Raw genomic sequence first — 14,919 nt, forward strand, 5'->3', positions numbered from 1 at the left:
TGTGCGTAAGAAGCTTTCTGAGGCTTTGACTGCCCTGGAATTATTAGAACGCATTTCTTCGGTGCCAGCAATTGTGATATGTGAGACTTTTTGGAGTACTAGGTTGTAATTAGAGACCGTTGCAGTTGGAGGAGGAAAGGGTCTTTCTGGATGTTCCTCATGAGAAGTAATGGCATACTTTGTTCTGTGTAGAAAGAAGAAACTCTCACTGCTATTTATTTCTAATTACTTCAACACCCATACAGAGCATTCTCATCTCAACCAGTTTCAGCCATCTAAAGATAGAAGTGGCTAGCCTTCAACAGTATATTTATTGCAACATGTCTGTTTCCAAAGGAATTAACAGATAAGAAATAAATCAAAACTATACAGTGCATAATGTCTGGGTGCCTGTGTTCCAGCATCAACATACAAGATTCATGGTAGTCACGTGGAACAGAGCCAAATGTACAACTTCTAGTAAAATCTGGATTTGTAGCCAGCTTTCACGATAGTGCAGTAATGCTCAGATATTCCTTGCTTTGTAAAGGGTTTTGCTCTGCTCTGTTAGTATGGTGTTATCCTTGCAGTTTGGCTCTGGGTCCTAATTTCCCAGCAATTAGGATTTGGTTCAGTGGTAGGGTCAAGATTTCGTTCAAGTTAGTTCTACTGCTGAATTGTTACAAGTTCTGCCTCCTGCTACTGCACTAGTTGACTCATTTCATTAACCAGAGGAGGAATTAATCAAGAGTAGCTCTCTGATTTGAGAATCTCTCCTCTCCTCTCCTCTCCCCTCCCCTCCCCTCCCCTCCCCTGAGTGTATTTATAAGGTTTTGTTGTATCCCCCATCTCTAGAAACTAGACATCGGATGATAACCAGATGAATAGAAGAACTGCAGAAGTGAAGGGCAACCTCTCCATCAAATTATTTGAAAACGACCATCTATAGTTATCAAAACAAGTTATCCTTTGTTTTCCCCAAAAGTTTACTGTCAAAATAAAATAAATAAGTTATTACATATATTTTGTACATAATAAATTAGTTATATTTTAAAAATAAAATTTTTTCTTTTTTTTCAAATTCTGCTGTCTTCAGAGAAAAACGTTTTAAATAAAGACAGTTTATGAAAAGAGAATTTTTTTGAACTTTTCAGATGGAAAAAATGGCAATGAAACTACTTTTATTGGATCAAAAGTAGTTATTTACCTTTGGAGTGAGTTTAGCATATTTTTGTGTATTTCACTTAAAACCCAGCATCTCTTAATCTGATTTAGTATTGCCGTTGTTCCTTGTGGCACTATACACAGTTGGAAAAATAATAAGAATGTTTTGACATGTTAGAGCTTTTTGCAAAAAAGTCAGAGTGAAAAGATGCAGTGTTAACACACTTTCCTGGGATTAAAGAGAAAAAAAAATTAAAAAAAAATAAAAAGAAACCAAGCCGAAACCACCACCAGCAGAACAAAATCCAGAATCTTGTAGTGAAAATGACATTTTTCTATACTTTCACCAGACTGAAATTTTAGAAAAATTTAATTTGTTCTACTGAGAATCTGATATGGAGAGCTACAACCATGCCTTCACCACAGGGACGTAATGCAGTGTGATTCCACATAACCGTAGATGCTTCAGTGTTTAGTGCCAGCATTGCAAGGTTTTAAGTGTCTAATATGAAAAATGTCCGATGAAAACAAACTAATAGATTTTACTGTTCAAACTAATTACAACCAGCTTCTTATAATTTAAATTTTTCTAAGATGTAGGGTTGAGGGAGATCAACTGGCAAATAATAATATAAAGACAGATACAATAGAGAGAGAGAAGCATTTGGGAAGAATTTCCAATGACAACTTGTCATTAAAATCAGCCTTGCTGTAAAAGATTCTTTTCCTCCCCTTTTGCTATTTTACCAGCTTTGTGTGTTGCAGTGCAAACACGTCAGGCATTCTTTCTCTTTGTTTGCAGGATCAGCTTTTACAACATCTGATAACCTGTCCCTCAGTTCCTGGGTATCCTCCTCAACCAGTTTTCCTGGATTTCAGCATCCACAGTCATTGAGTGCCCTGGGTACCAGCACTGCATCCATAGCTACACCCATTCCTCATCCAATCCAAGGATCTCTGCCTCCATACAGCCGCTTGGGAATGCCTCTTACACCCTCTGCAATAGCGAGCTCCATGCAAGGTAGTGGCCCCACTTTCCCTTCCTTCCACATGCCTAGGTACCACCATTATTTTCAGCAGGGTCCTTATGCAGCTATCCAGGGACTGCGTCACTCCTCCGCAGTGATGACACCATTTGTATGACTAATGTAAGACAAGAGAAACACGAGATTTTAAATGTGCAAGCTTGGTATGAAAAAATACAAGTGACCTTCCTGAAAGGCCTGTGGCAGGAGAGTTCTGAATTCGTAACAAACCAGCTAAGAAAATGCATAATGGAGATTGATTCCTCCCTTGAGGGATCACAAGAAGAGAGCGTGCAGCTTGGAGCTGCTCACAGACCTATGTGTAACACAGTTGAAATGGATCCCAAAGTTCCCAGGATTTCTGGTCACATGCAGGTTGTTCCAAAGGTGCATTGTGCCTTGTGGAAGAATATGTTTATGCAGCAGTGTACAAATTAATTGTGTATAGGTCTTTTTCCATATGCTAGAAGGATTCTGAAAAAGGCAATACTCTCACTCATCTACATCTCTCTTTGTGACTAATGAGCGTCTAAACAGAAAAATGTGTCACTGTAATTTTGAGCATGTTTTGGGCTATCTCAACATACTTTTGCTGGGAATAGGACAAAGTGGAGAAGGCCACTGTCCTTTTTGAAAGTCTGTCTTATATTCACCAAGAGCAGTATTTCATAGTTGCTACTATAACCTCAAAGAGAAAATTATGAACAAGTTTTTTTTTCTTCTTTCTCTGTTAATTTCATAAAACAATTATCAATTCCAAAAAGAACTGTGTTACAGGACTGTAGCAGTAATGATGTATTCTGTCATTTGGTCTAAAAATAAGCTTGTCCTGTGTCCTAGGAGGAGCAATTTAGCTGTCTATTAAGGTATCATGAAGGAAAACGTTGATTTTTGAAAAATCTGTTACTTAAACTTAGAAACCCAACACATAAAATCTTTAAATCAAAGATTCTGTTTGCTGCTGTGCTTGCCACTAAAGATCTGTGTCCAGCTGCAAATGTGTACCATTAATTAACAGAATTTCAGGCTGGATCAGTCTATATATATTCTAGATCAACCTATAATCAATAATCGTCTTATAAGATGAATGGCATTGGAGTATCCTTCTACTTATTCTAATTTTCTTGCGTTTGGTCATGGCTGTTATTAGACAAGCTGTTTGGTCAGGTAAATGAGGATTGTATTGTCTGTTTTTTCATGTCCCAGTAGAATGGTGTGTTCTTGGGAATATTTCAGTGTCAAACTTTGCGTATATATTTTTTATTCACATTTTCCTTTTTTAGTTAGCAATTAGAGTTCTCATTCAAAGTACTGTTGACTTTTTGTAGCACATTGTGTCCAATACAACTGTAGAGTCATAGGAAAAATTGACCTCTCTGCAGAGAGCTAGCATGAGTCTTTTGCACTGTTGAAAAATGAACCAGTGTGCTGCTGGTTTTCTGCATGGCGGGAACTGGGATTTCACTGTAAATAAGAAGTCAACACAGAGTTTCTGTGTACAGTTGCATCCAAGTTATAGATGATCAGACATCTACTTGTTAAAAACAAACAAACAAACAAAAAAGAACTAGCAATCCAATCCCATATATCAAAGTTCTGTGCAGAGGTGGAACACAGATTGGAAAACAGTCTTTTTGGCACTGTTCTCCTCTGCTCTTGATCAGTGGGTGATGGCATCATATAGTGGAAAGTGGAGGGCAGTACAATGAGCCACCTACCTCCCCTCTCAGCAAAGTGCAAGGCAAGTCACGCTTTTTTTGTTGTTGTTGTTCCATTCCCTCATCTTATATGCCCAGTCACACCAAGCAATGACAACCTCACAGACTATTCCCAGTTACTATTGTAGGCCAGTGCATGCATCTCACAGATAAGGGCCATTTTTATGTATTTCCCAGTAGCTGAATTTAAAATCCCACAAACTGACCTTTACAATCACCTCAGTTATCTGCAGTATCATCCTAATTTCCCTCTACTCACTGATGGACATGCTGATAAAAAAATGACCTGGGGCAATTTGCAGCTTTCGTGCTCTGCATGTGAATGAAAACAAACTTCTGTTTACAGTATCTGTGTTCAGAGCTACCGGAAGGAGTTCCATAAAAGCATATAATGAGCAAAGCTCTGGTTTAGAATCAGACATGGACTAAATTTGTCTTGATATGTCAAAATATTAAATTTTGCTCCAGGCTATCAGGTTCATCTGAAAGGTGCACATTACAAGATTGTGCCTACTCACGACCTGAGTTAATATAAAAATACTCTTTGTCGGATAATTAGATGATACTAGAAAAATCTAGATGATGCTAGAAAAGACCCACAAGAAAATACCTCTTCGAGTACATATAAAATTCCACAATTGTGAGAATTCCAGGGGAGATTTGGAAGGAAATTTTAATACCTCTCCTTCAGTTGCTTGACTTCTGTAAGAAGTACGTGTAGTTGTACGCAGGTCCTATGATGATGTTCACTAAAGTCTGTGGGGAAGTTCTATTTCTTGTATCTGTTTCCTTCTGCAGCTCCATCAACTTATCTGGGGTTGCACGGAATATGATTAGGTTAAGAAGTCAAGCCAGTACCTTTAATGCTGATATCAGAAAGTGGTCAAGTAAGCAGGCAGCTTTCGCATGGCTCTGGAAACAAGTTTGGAACAGGTAGGCTGATTTAGGCAAGCTTTTCAAGTTACATAAAGCCTGCTCATACATTGACCTGCCCTTCCTTCATGAAGCAAAGGTGGAGAAAAAAAAAGTACAATCTTCAGCCCTTTCCCAGTCCCTGTTCTAAGAATACAAATATTAGGCATGCACAAATACCTCTGATAATGTTTCATAGAAAATTCTCCAGGCTCTTCCTGAAGGAATGAAACTGGATGTTGACAATGCCATTTACCAAAATATCAAGTGAAAGACAAGAGCTTTCCACTACAAGTAAAATGCAACACATATCTGAAAAATATGGCAGTAGACTCTCTCTATATAAAAACATAAGACCAATGCCTCCTCAAGATTCCCCGTGATGAGGTTCACTTTGAAGATGATCAAGAAAGGTTTCTGCAGAAACCTATCTGTCAAATCCACACCCTGATTTTTCCAGTCAGGTCAAGGCTCAAATCTCTCTCCACCTAATTTCTTCTCCCTGTCCCTTTCACCTTCCTGTGGACAAGGGACAGCATGAGAGTGATTCCGAGATAAAATTCCTGCTTCTCTGAAGTCAGTAGTAAATATCTTGACTGTAATGGAGACAGGATTTCATTCAACATTCTTACCTAAAAATAAAGTCAAACTGCCTGGACAGTAACTGTGACAGCAACAATATAGGAACTCTGCAGAAAAAGCTAAAAAAAAAAGAACAAGAATTTGTAATTAATTGGTTAGAGAGTGAAATTGCTTTGACTAAAAAAACAAAAACAAAAACAAAAAAACCAACTCTACTACTTTGACAATAACTCAAGTTTTTTATTTAAGGAGTTGCTGTACCGCTGTCACAATTATATCACTTTCAGGATAGAACATCTGTTGCTGGTAGATGGTCTAGGAATGCCAAATATAATCTAGAGTTTATTTTCCAATATAATTCACATTTTATATCCCCTGAGAAGTGCTCTTCACCTTTATGAGCTGTCTTGGCTGAGCAAACTGGTGCTGTTTTGTGGTTGCCTTTTTTTTTTTTTTTCTTATTTAAGAAGGGTGGAGAGAACATGCCTGAATATGCTTTTCAAAGAGAATGATAAGATTATGTTCCAAAGTGTTAAGAATACTTTTGGGTGTTTTCTGGATTACCCTTTTATCCACAGATAGTCAAGAGCCTCAGGTCTTTTATCCAACAAAAGCATCCCAAACACTAACAAGACTGATGTGGATGCATTTGTCTATTTTATTTATTTATTTTTTAATTCAAGTTTTGGAGCCCTGAGAGAAGCTAGACATTAAAAACAGTTTAAATTTGGCTGTTTGGTTTGCAGCATTGCTTTACATGTCCTGAGGAACACTCAAAGATTCAGTCTCACTGGTTTCAGTGGTACTCTTCCAGGTATAAGCTGATAAACACCAAGTGGATAAAGGTGCAGAGATTTGGATGGAAATGCTTCTTTGCAAGTTCCAACATAGTATGTTGTGTGATAGCTAACATCCTTATAGTGCAGTCTAAAAAATGCAACAGCAAATTTTTCACTAGAAGGCTTTATCAATGTGGGCTGTGTCACTGCATGAGCATATACACATATTAAGTTGTTGCAGCTTCCAACATCCAGGAAACGCTAACCAGCATTTGTAAATGAACCTCTTTTAAACTGAAACAGTCTGGGCTGGCACTTGTTTACACACTACATCCTCTTTATTTGTGTGTATGTTATAGAGAAATGGAAATATCAATGAGAATTATTGCAAAAATCTGGGGAGCTTTCCAAAACTGGAAGTTAACACAAATTGTGGTAATTTACCCCTAGATAAGGGGTAAAGCAAAGTGAGATCAGTGTAACACTTAGGGCTCATTATCTGGGAGGAAGTTTTGTCCTCAGAGCTTATGCTCATCATCTGCAGAGGGGTGATGTTCACTCACTGCAAGATTATTTTTTGTTTTGGTGAGATCTTATTCTCACTACTCCTTACAGAGTGATTTTGGCTGCAGAAGATGTGGTTTCTTTACTAACCACTTATGTGCTGACCAGAGGATTTATGTATTACTCTGTGATAAACTGTCCTTGAATATAGTCTCTACTTTATAAAATAACAACTACTTTTTCTTTATTTTATCTTTTTTAAAAGAAAACTAAGCAGTGATTTAAGTAAACGGAAGTAACTTTTTATGATAGATTAAGGACAAAAAATACAGTTTGCTGTATTTTACCATTAGCACATTTAAACATTTTTTTTTTGTACCTTGAGACACGTGAGGAAAGATTTGGTTTAAAAATGAGGAAGGTAAAAACTGGATGTAACCTCTTTAACAGAATGTACCACAGTTCTGCTGTTTGCTGTGTTGACTTTGTTGTTTATAATGCATTGTGTGAGCACATTCACCATGTACTGAAGTGTGTGTTTGTGTGTATGGGGTGGGGGTAGGGGGAAATCTTTTTATGGAAAAAGAAGTTATGAACATAAACTATGAAGCAACATCTAATGAAAAGTTTCTTTTTAAGTGCAATATATTTATTTCTGCTAGAAATATATCAACATTATGTAATATTTGAAGCATTAAATGTTATTTGTAAACAGCTTAAAATTATATATATATCACAAAAATTGTACAGAAGTGCAAATGTATGGATATTCAGTTTCTTTCATTAAAATATTGGGTGTTTTGATATATCATTCTTATTTAGCCAAATCTTGCTGCCTCTGTTGTTTTTCCTCTAACCAAGTCCCTGAGTGCACTGGAACCAACGGTGGATTTTTCTGTGAGCACACAGAATTTGGAAGGGCTGATCACATGCAAAAGGCAGTCTGAATCTTGAATCCAAGATACAGAGTGATAATTCTACAGTAGTTAAATGTCAGTGTAGTTTGCACATCATTACAAATACGATTTTTCAAAATGCTCCATTATCATATTCAGAAATATTGGTGGTTTTGGCCACTGGAGCAGAACTAAAGTGGCTGAAATGTGGGGTTCCCAGGATCCCCAAGATAATAAAAAGAGATCTAGGAAACAGTCTGAGAAGGAATTGGAAAGGAATCAGGTCTGTTTAGGATGGAGATGTGGAGATTATGGGAAGATGCAAGAAGGTTTTCAAATGTGAGAAGAATGTAACAAGGAAGCAAGGAACAAATTATTCTCCCTATCTACTGCAGGCTTTTAATAGGCTTTTATTTAATAGGATGTTATTTCTATTTAAATAACATATATTAAAGCATGGGAGAGTAACCTGAGACATCTAAGGTATTCAAAGAAGAGGGATAGTGAAGCAGGGGACCAGATTGCCTACAGAAGATAAGGAGCAATGTCTGTCACTGGAAGTCTTTAAGAACTGGTTGAACATGTGTTACTTGAGAATGATGTGACTAGAGCCAGTCTTGCCTTGGGACAACCAAAGTCTCTTGAAGTGCTTTGAAGCGTTCTGTGAGAGCCGTGTCTTAAAGCATCTTCTAACAAAATCCTAGTGTTGCTCCAAAGGTTTCCATTACACACCTGTAGTTGAGTTTTTTCCTCAAATTGAGATCAGCTGAAGGGTCTTTATGCAGCTAGTTCACAAGTGTTGCTGGCTTACAGGGAAACCTGATGTGATAGAAGAGCTGCAAAGTCATAACAAACAGCTGTAGCACTGCCTTAGTTCAGTTTCTGTCTAAATGTAAAGAAGGAGAGAACAGCCTGAGGTAAGTCAGATACACTTTAAGTGTGCTGAATTGCAATCATGCATTAATGTAACCATTTTCCATTCGGAATATTTGCAGATGAGGACAGCTCATTGAGTTGGTAATTGTGTATGTTGTCTTTTGTACCTGTATTATATTTTGAATGTCATCTTGGTAGCAAAAACATCTATTCTCGCATGGATTTTCAGCACTGTAAAAGTCTTTTGCTTAACCTCAGGCTTGGGGGCTTTCCTGATTACATGTAGAACTAAACACGTGTGCTGGCACTTTTTCTGCATCAGAAATATTGGCTGTGTGCTGCTTCAAGATGTAGTTATACCAGAAGTCTTGCTGAAATCAGTTAGCTTGCTTGTTTAAAGTTAAATCAATGCTTAAGTATTTCACTGGCTTTTCAGTTGAACACTCTGTGCTTTGTAGAATCAAGACTTCTGGGAACAAGTTGTCCATGTGACAAACACCTTTATAGTTGGATCCTTTTTTTTTTTTTTTACTATTGGCAAAAAGAAAACCAGGGGATTAAATAAAGCAAAGATCCTGAACTTCCTCCTAGCAGGGTTACTCTGAAGAGGCTGATGAGTAGTCATGATGGCGTAGGCTGCCTTGTGTTTCATATTTAGAAAACAGATTTATATCCAAATCATCTTACTTGGAGACAAGCAGCACAGAAGAAAAATATATATTTGGATGGTGATATATTCTAAATTTCCTGTTTAGAAGCACAATGAATGCACTGATTTAATGTTATGTTAGAATTATGGAGCAATAAATGATATTTTGAATTGTGAGTAAAAAGCATTTCAAATGCACATCAAATTATTTAGATTATGCCACGTCAGTTCAATATATAGATAATTACTGATTATTGTTATTTATAACAATATACTTAACTAAATATATAACAATAGATATATATATCTAACAATAATCAATAATTCTAAGAATAAAGAGTTGTCAGTCATCTAATGCCTAAGATTCTTATTAAAGCTAGTCATTAATATCAGTGTTGGTCAGTGAGGCTCTAGGGACCTTTGGGGAAACTACAGAAACTGGTTCTTGTTCTCCATAATAATTACTAGAAGGACTAATACCATGTGGGGATACTTGCCAGACAGATTTTTTGAAGAGTGAGATGATAACCTCACCCAATGCAGACAGTACTAGATAATTCACTGCTGCAACATTTTTAGTTTTGTAAATATAAAATACAACCCTACAAACAGACCTAGAAAAATGTGCTGGTTTTTATTTTTTAGGCCTTCTGGGTTGAAAAACAGGCTTAACTATAGAGACTAGAGTAAGTTATTTGGTCATTGCCTGTTGTTGAATTAAAAATCAAAAGTATGCTGAATCATTTTGATCTACTAATTGACTTCAAATTGTTTTTATTCTCATTGCAAAGCCTACCAGGAATATGTGTAGTCATTTTTGAGAGGTTTCTGTGTCCTAATGAATCCCCTTGTTTTGAGACAACGTTTTTGGAGACTTGATGAGTATCTGCTTCAAAGTTCTGTGCTCTCCTGTGTTTGGAGAAGGGTGGTTAGCAGAGATGATGATGAGATAAATGATTGCCCTTCAGATATTCAGGGGGCACTCAGCAAGCTAGCAAGCTCTTTGTCTGCTTTAATTCATTCAGCTGTTATGGGCGATAGCTCAAGCAGCAAGATGACTTGGGCAAATGCCTGCAACAATCCATAATATATGGTATTTAGGAAAAATAACCCCCCAATGGTGGAGGTAATATAGTTCCTTGAACAGCTGCAGCAGTTCTCTGTTTAGATGCTTAACTTCTGGCAGTTGTTCCTAGATATTCACAGCAGGGATGAAGTACGCAACATAAAATCTATGTCATGAGTCTTTTATCTACTCTTTCAGAGGCAATCTGTTCATATATCCTGTCAGCTCAAACGAGAATTACTGTTATGCTTTTCACCTGAGTCTCTGTGTTAAGGCACCTTAAAATGTCCTGAAAGCAATAATATGAAATTGTGGGATTTCATGACTTCTTTACTTATAGTCTACACCATCTTCCAGTTGGGTTTTAGGGACCATACATCCCATAATTTTAACCATAAAATCCTAAATCATTTGGTTGTTATCAGCAGAATCCACTTTCTCTAAGTTATCACAGAACTGGAATGAGCTGTGATTCTTCAACTGATAGCCAGTCCTTAACAGGGGCTGCTGGAATTGGGCCACCTCCAAGCAGGGGTCCTGTTCTATTGAAACCACTCCTCCTCCTGTTTCTCTTTTCTGTTATGAGACATGAAGTCTGCTGGTCTGTGCTGGTGTTCTCTAGTGTGAAAGCTGAGTGTGGGAGACAACTGTTTTTTTTTTTTTCTTTCTCTTACTCCTTGTCTTAAAGTTGTGGTTGATACCTAGTCCCTTACAAATCTATTATTATTCCTTCCTGTTCTTATTATTCCTCTCATAGACCCATCCCAGGGCAACTAAAAGAAGAATTAATCTTTATCTTGATGCAAATTGGTGCCTGTAAAATTTGCATTGATAATATCTGAGTGTGTACCCCGGGCTTTGGAATGGCAGGTTTCAAATTCCCTCCCTCTGAGTGTTATAGCTCTTAGACTTTAGGCACCAGACACACTGCTCATCTTCAATGATATTACAAATAAGCTCAGTAGATTTATCAGCGTGACTTTATTTAATCAATCCTGTTTTCAGTTAACACAGTCACCCCAAACAGTGCCTCGCCAGAGGATGATTAGATTGTTTCAGATGGTTAAAGAATTTGGCCTTCTTTGCTCTTGCATTTCGCAAAGCACTGGGAACATCCTACATTTTTGTATGCACATATAGAAGGCTAACACTCGTGCCCACTAATTTCCTTTACAAGGCTTTAAACGTTTTCCAGTTATTCTTAAATGAATTACTATGTGCCATATAGCCTGCCTAGCACTTAAGACAACTTGGCATGGTTTCCAGTAGTTCTGGACAGACAACTTCTTGTGTTTTCAGTCACAGAAAGTATTTCCCATCCTACATGCCTGATGAGGGAAAAGACTGATAAGGAATATTATAGGCTGAGATTTCAAAGCACCTGGGGAATGTAGATGCACAGCTCCCACTAATTTTAGCAAGAATGATGCTCCTAAATCCCTATGTCCTGTTTTGAAAGCCTTAGCCATAGGGCTTTGCTATTTTGAAAGGCTTTTTTTAGAGACCAACCTAGAAGTTTTATCATCCCTTCATGAAATAATATTTTAAAGCTTCTTTTGCCCCATGTCTTTGTTCTCCTGTTCTTTCAACGAGCTTGGCCAAACTGTTAGAGAACACATGGATACTTCGTTTTTATTTGCTACCTCAACAATAAGAGCACTTATCTGAGTTGGAGAGATTAACATCTCTTCTCTGTTTGTGCAAATCGGGACATGTTTTCTTTTGTGGATCCTCTTTTTGGAGCTTAGTTCTCCTTATGCTTTGCATAAGAAGAGCCTATATACCTGCCTCAAAGGCAGACCTGCCATCTCAATGGAGCAGGGAAAATGGAAATTTGCTGTCCCAAGCAGAAGGGATGGGCTAGAACTGTCTTGCCGCAGAAGAAGCTGGGAGAAGTCAGAACATCAAATTACACAGAGGAGAGTGGGAGCAGGGGGTGTCTCCAGCCCTGCTCCTGAGCAGCTCCTGCTGCCTGGCACGTTCAAGTTCCTCCCACAGGAAAAACAACACATTTTTCTCTTCAGGGCTTTGGCATAGGTAGTAAAGCAGGCAGCAGATTTGGGACTGGTCTGTCCCCTGCTCTGCAGACACTTAAACACGCAGACTAGTTGGTGTTTCTGCCTGGAGCCACTCTGTACGTTCCCCTGGTGGCTTAGGAGCCTAGAGACTGAGATCTGCAATGTTCAGGTCTCTCTCATAGGTCAGTCTCCAAGCTGTATGCTTGGGTTGAACAGGGCAATAGTCCTACTTCTGTCTGAAATCCCAGCAGAAAGCTATGAGGAACATAGATGATAATTATTACGAAGTCCAAACTTTAGAAAAACTTTGCTAAAGCCATTTTTCACAAATAGTAAGGTGTCCGTGAACCTGACATTCAAAGTCTTATGACATAAAATATTTTTAACACTTGTATTATTCTGGAAATGTGAATCCACAGTGCAGCTGTGGTGAGATGGACATGTTCACCAGAATGAACACCCTGGAAAAATAGGAAGACGTAAATAGCAACTGTCCGGATGCTACAGCAGAAATAAATTGGAAGCTGATCATAAGATCCAAGTGGGTGTTTAGAGTTAGTGTAAATAGAAATACCAAATTAAGCAAATAACATGTAATTTCGAGATGAATTGCTGTATGTGCCAAATGTAAAAGTTTACACTGAAGATGTACACTACGATAACAGGAGACTAGGGCAGACATTTTAAAACCTAAAATCACATGAGAAATTGCAAGCCATGTACAAGAATACTTAACAAAGTCACACTTGCAATAAGGGCATAAACAAAACTATAGTATAGTTAAAGAAGACAACTCTAGCTCGGGAAGAAGGTTCCCATTATCACGTAACTTGAAGGAAAAACAGATCAGATGCTCAAACTTCAGCCATACCAGATGCTGATTCAAGAAAACACTAAGAATTGCCCATGTAAGCCTGTCTAAGCAGAGACAAAACGAATGCTTATCCTAATTTTTGTGTTATAATGCTAATTGCTATTTACCTCTTCAGTTCTGGAGCAGGTTCGCATAAAATAACTTGCATAGCTGGGGCTAAACCAATGATTCAAACGCACAAAGACAACGAACAGGATTTTTTTGCTTTATCTGTGGTTCATGACAAGGGCTGAGCATGCATCCAGATGGAGAAATTACTCAAAGAAGACGAAAAGGAAACAGAACTGCATATCAATTGAAATAATGAAAGCCATAAGAATTAATAAATGTACCGAGCTGTTGGAATAAAATTGAGAAAAGAAACAGAACTCTGTAAAATTTCCCCCACTATTCAACATGACATACATAATCCAAAAATGAATAACGACTTCATTTTTGTTTCACTTCATTGATGTTGAATTAATAAATGCCTTAAAATAGATTTATCCATATGAAGTTGCTTTGAAAAGCAATGCTTAAAAGAACCATTTTAAGCTAGTGAGAAAACAGCAAGTTTAATAAAAATGCAAGCGTTTGCAAAAATGTTGCATGTTGGTCTGCACTTTTGTTAGTAAAGAAAACAAGGATTCTTAAATGTGTTAAAGTTTAGGCACAAAACTTGTTCTGCCAGAGCTTTGTACTTCTGCAACAGAAAGGACTAGAGCAGGGAGCTTGTTCATGAAATGCAAATGTGGTTTCAGCTATTTTTATTGGATTTCCTTATTTATATCTAAAAGATGTTATAAACTAGTTGTTTTACTTTGTTCCACCCAGCTTCATGTGTGTCAAATGCCCAGATGCAGAGCTGTCGGTACAATATATTTTAAATTTCAATATGGGATGGATGCATTCTTCATAACCTAATAGTAAAACTAAAACATTGCATTTCAACATTAGGGCACCTTTTTACATGTGATAAGGACTCTGTATTTATTTATTTATTATTATTACTATTTCTTTAATTTCCACCTGAAAATCATTTGGTCTGAATTAAAATCTGATTCCTGAAAAGTGCATTTCTTCTTTTAACAAGTTCACTCATCACTGAGCTTCTTGGCCATGTCATTTCTTCATTTGAATACATAATCTTTATGTTATTACGTGCTGCCACTCTGTCATACTTTTTTATTGTTAGATGCCAAAATACTAATAATTAAAAATAAATAAATAAATTCTGCTGGCTGCACAAGCTTGTGCACGGGAGAGCTGACCACGCTGGGGGGTGGGGGCACTCTTTGTTTTGGTGGCTATCCAAACCCAGGACAGCTTTACATCATCCTGGGTCCACCTGAGATCCATACTGGTGTCCATGTGTGCCGGTATGGGTATAATCCCTGGTGTGGGTGTCCCCTCACAGAACAACCTTGCCATCGAGCTTCCAAGCTCAGGGCATTGCTCCTGGTTCTGGTGCCATCACTGGGGGACTTTCACCAGGAATACCTTGCTGGCTAAGCCACTGCAGGGCAGGACAGTGTGCTGTACTAAGAGGGCAGCCAACTTCAATATTTCCTGATGGGCATCGATGTTTTTTTTCTCTGTCTCTCTTTTTTTTTTTCTTAATATATTTATTATTATTTTATTATTATTATTATCCTAACGCTCAGCCTACCCTGAACAATTCCCATGTTCGTTTCTAATCAGAACCCAGTGGTCTTTGGGACGAAACCTGACCCTTCACCTCCCCTACTTGGATTCAGAAGGCCACCTGGAAGAGAAAACTCTTTTCCAGCATCTTTTCCGCAGGCTCTCTGTGCCCTCTGCCGGCTGCAGGCGGCAGGTCCGTGGGGCGCTGCTGCCCAGCATTGGGTGTCTTAGGCAGGGACAGCACATGGTAGCAC

The 14,919-nt window shown here is 38.0% G+C and overlaps 2 protein-coding genes across 3 annotated transcripts in view; both read left to right on the forward strand.

Moving 5' to 3' along the window:
• The window catches only part of TBX20 (T-box transcription factor 20), a 50,560-nt gene extending 43,070 nt beyond the window's left edge, over positions 1-7,490 (forward strand). For both annotated transcript variants that reach the window (XM_083822093.1, XM_083822094.1), the window contains one exon: positions 1,946-7,490. In XM_083822093.1, the coding sequence (XP_083678219.1) occupies positions 1,946-2,286 (341 nt within the window). In that variant the 3' untranslated portion in view covers positions 2,287-7,490. The remainder of the gene's footprint in view (positions 1-1,945) is intronic.
• An 844-nt stretch (positions 7,491-8,334) lies between these two features.
• The window catches only part of DPY19L1 (dpy-19 like C-mannosyltransferase 1), a 71,787-nt gene continuing 65,202 nt past the window's right edge, over positions 8,335-14,919 (forward strand). Inside the window, exon 1 of the mRNA XM_083822091.1 lies at positions 8,335-8,476. The gene's annotated coding sequence lies outside the window, so the exon portion shown is untranslated. The remainder of the gene's footprint in view (positions 8,477-14,919) is intronic.

This window comes from Anser anser (assembly GCF_964211835.1).
Source record: "Anser anser genome assembly, chromosome: 2".
Classification (NCBI taxonomy): domain Eukaryota; kingdom Metazoa; phylum Chordata; class Aves; order Anseriformes; family Anatidae; genus Anser; species Anser anser.